The following is a 3,465-nucleotide window of genomic DNA, read 5'->3' on the forward strand; positions in this document are numbered from 1 at the left end:
GGTAGCACATGCCTGTAGTTCCAGCTACTCGGAAGGCTGAGGCGGAAGGATCGCCGGAGCCCAGCAGGTCGAGGCTGCGGTGGCCGGGAGCGGCCGCCGCCCTCCAGCCTGGGCGACCCAGGGAGACTCCGACTCAAAAAAAGAAAAAAGAAAACAAATTTCACCCTTTCCGAGCGGGGTGCAAACCTAGGCTCTTCTAGCTTCGTGTCCAATGACTAGCAAGGGTTTTCTATCTTTTTTTCTCTTTGAGTTGGAGTCTCCATCGCCCAGGCTGGAGTGCAGTGGCGTGCTCACGACCCGCTGGGCTCCGGCGATCCTTCTGCCTCAGCCTTCCTAGTAGCTGCAACCACAGGTGTGCACCACTAGGCTCGGCTAATTTTTAAATTTATTGTAGAGCTGAGGTCTCGCCAAGTTGCCCAGGCTGGTCTCGAGCCCGTGGGGTCAGGCAATCCACTCGCCTCAGCCTCCCAAAGTGCTGGGATGAGTCCAGCTGATTAGTAGGGGTGTTCTGCCTGCTTTCAATTCTATTGAGAGGGGGCTTGAGCCGGGCGTGGTAGTTCCAGCTACTTGGAGGGCTGAGGCAGAAGGATCGTCTGAGCTCAGGGGGTCGAGGCTGCGGTGGTGGCGAGGGTGCCACTGCATTCCAGCCTGGGCGACAGAGTGAAACTTCGAGTCAAAAAAAAAGGGGGGATGGAGCTGGGGGGAGTGTTTGGGACTTGTGAGAGCCTCCAACAATCCGACTCCTGCTTACTCACTTCCACCCCCATACAGCCTGAGTGAGTCACAGGGTGGACCAGCAGGAATGGGATTCAGAAAACAAACAGTGGGATGACTTTCAAACTCTTTAGAGAGTTAATACGTTTGTTTGTTTGAAACAGGGTCTCACCCTGTCACCCAGGCTGGAGTGCAGGGGCCCAGCCACAGCTCACCACAGCCTCGATCTCCTGGGCTCAACTGATCCTCCTGCCTTGGCCTCCTGAGTAGCTGGGATGACAGGCGTGTGCCACGATGCCCAGCTAATGTTTAGATGTTTTTGTAGCGAGAGGGCTGTCACTGTGTCACCCAGGCTGGGCTTGAACTCCTGGGCTAGAGCAGTCCTCCTACCTCAGCCTCCCGAAGTGCTGGGATTGCAGGCGTGAGTCATCACATTCCACTAGAACCTTTTTTTTTTTTTGAGGTCAGAGTCTCACTCTGTCGCCCAAACTGGAGTGCAGTGGCTGCTCCCGGCCACCGCAGCCTCGACCTGCTGGGCTCCGGCAATCCTTCCGCCTCAGCCTTCCAAGTAGCTGGAACCACAGGCGCGCGCTATCATGCCCGGCTAGTTTTTGATTTATTGTAGAGATGAGGTCTCGTCAAGTTGCCCAGGTGGGTCTTGAACCCATGGGCTCAGGCAATCCACTCACCTCAGCCTCCCAAAGCACAGGATTACAGGCTGAGCCACCGAGCCTGGCTGACTAGAACCTTTTAATTTTGCATTTTCACATTCAATTCTACCTCAAATCTCTCTCCCAGCAGTCCACTTCTCTTCCCACCTCCCTGAGTCCAGACACTTGTCTTCTCCTCACGATGGTCCTGCCTCACTGGTTTTCTGACTTTCACTGAAAGGTCCCTCTACGAGTTACTTATCTGACCATGGCTCTCCTCTGAAACCACCCATGGCCCCCACTGCCCCGCAGCTTAGGGTCTGGCCTCCTCCCCCTTATGAAACCCTCCCCCCCACCCGTTTCAAGTCTTTCCTCCCTCCCTTCCTCTTGTCCAAATTCTCCTCATTTCAGGGTCTTCCTCCTCCAGGAAGCTCTAACAACTCCCTGATTTTGCCAATGCCCTGAATTTCCCAAATTTCCCACTTGCCCAAAATGTCTGTAAAAATGACTGAGGTTGAAAGTAATTTATACCGGAAGGACTGGCAAGAAGCCAGGGGCTCCGAAGCAGGGGCTTTTGGCCTCTCTCTGCCCTCCTGTTCCCTGTCAGCTCCCAGCTGCCAGAGCTGGGGCAGAGACAACAGGCCGAAATAGAAACCAGCATGCCACAGAAGAGCCTCCAAAACAGGCAAGCCTCAAGCCCTTCAATACGAATTGCTGTAAACCTTTAACACTGTCAAGAGGACACAAGTGTTGGCGAATGGCACATCAGGCCAGCCAGTCACTGGCCAACTGATCTTCCAGCTAACTTGCTCTTCTCAAATTGACCTGTTACTTTTTTTTTTTTTTTTTGAATGGGAGTCTCAGACTCCTTCAGCCTGGGCAACAGGAGTCTCATTCTGTTGCCCAGGCTGGAGCTCAGTGGCACACTCACAGCCACCACAGTCTCCACCTGCTCAGCTCAGGTGATCCTTCTGGCTCAGCTTTCCAAGTAGCTGGAACTACAGGCATGCGCCACCATGCCCGGCTAATTTTTTGATTTATTGTAGAGACAAAGTCTCACCAAGTTGCCCAGGCTGGTCTCGAACCTCTGGACTCAGGCAATCCACTCACCTCGACCTCCCAAAGTTCTGGGATTACAGGCTGGAGCCACTGTGCCTGGGCAGATCTGTTACTTTTTTTTTTTTGAGTCAGAGTCTCACTCTGTTCCCCAGGCTGGAGTGCAGTGGCATGCTCATGGCCACTGCAGCCTTGACCTGATGGGCTCAGGTGACTCTTCCCTCTAAGCTTCTGAGTAGCTGGAACCCCAGGCTTGTGCCACCACACCCGGCTAATTTTTTGATGTGTTGTAGAGATGAGGTCTTGCCAAATTGTCCAGGCTGGTCTTGGACCCCTGGACTCAGACAACCCTCTCACCTCGGCCTCCCAAAGTGCTGGGATTGTAGGCGTGAGCCACCGTGCCCGGCCTGATTTTTTTTATTGTAGTGATGAAGTCTTGCCAAGTTATCCAGGCTGGTCTCGAACCCAGGGGTGAGCCACTGCGCCCAGTTTGACCTGCTCCTTTGACAGCCCCCCCCACCCTGCCTGTGAGGACGTTGGCTGCCACGTGGGGTTCCCAGGGATACACTTTGGGGACCATGGATCCAGGCCATTTTTTCCTGCTGGGATGGTGAGCCCAGGCGAGAGAGAGGCCTGCAAGGGCGACGGCGGCCGAGCCGTCCAGGCGGCACCCGGGGCCCCTTACCTGCGAGAGACCCAGGTAGATGGAGACCGTCTCTGAGATGTAGAGGAATTTTCCTTCCTGGTTCAAGGCGAACACGAAGCCGTCCAGGGACTAGAGTGGGGAGAGACGGGGAGGGAGAAAGGGCGGACCTGGCGCCCGCCCGTCCAGCCGCCAAGTGGTCTGAAATCTGGGACTCTGCCTGGAGCGCACTGTTCCCACGCGGGGGGCGGTGGGGGGGCTTCCGTGGCCCTCGGAAGGGGCAAGAGGCTGCAGTTCTCGGCGGCGGCCGCCAGGTGGCGGCAAGGAGCGGCAGGCAGGAAAGGGCCTCACCTGCAAGATGTGTCCTCCCAGGTGCTGCTCGAAGACTTCCGAGACCAGCGC

At 55.9% G+C, this 3,465-nt stretch overlaps 1 protein-coding gene across 1 annotated transcript in view; it reads right to left on the reverse strand.

Moving 5' to 3' along the window:
* The window catches only part of LOC103251209 (neuronal PAS domain-containing protein 1-like), a gene marked incomplete at both ends in the record, with an annotated part of 17,281 nt that overhangs the window by 5,849 nt on the left and 7,967 nt on the right, over window positions 1–3,465 (reverse strand). Inside the window, 2 exons of the mRNA XM_021708443.1 lie at window positions 3,106–3,195; window positions 3,415–3,465. Of these exons, the coding sequence (XP_021564118.1) occupies window positions 3,106–3,195; window positions 3,415–3,465 (141 nt within the window). The remainder of the gene's footprint in view (window positions 1–3,105; window positions 3,196–3,414) is intronic.

The sequence above is a fragment of the Carlito syrichta genome, unplaced genomic scaffold (genome assembly GCF_000164805.1).
Source record: "Carlito syrichta isolate Samal-C Ts95f unplaced genomic scaffold, Tarsius_syrichta-2.0.1 Scaffold136986, whole genome shotgun sequence".
In the NCBI taxonomy this organism is placed as follows: Eukaryota; Metazoa; Chordata; class Mammalia; order Primates; family Tarsiidae; genus Carlito; species Carlito syrichta.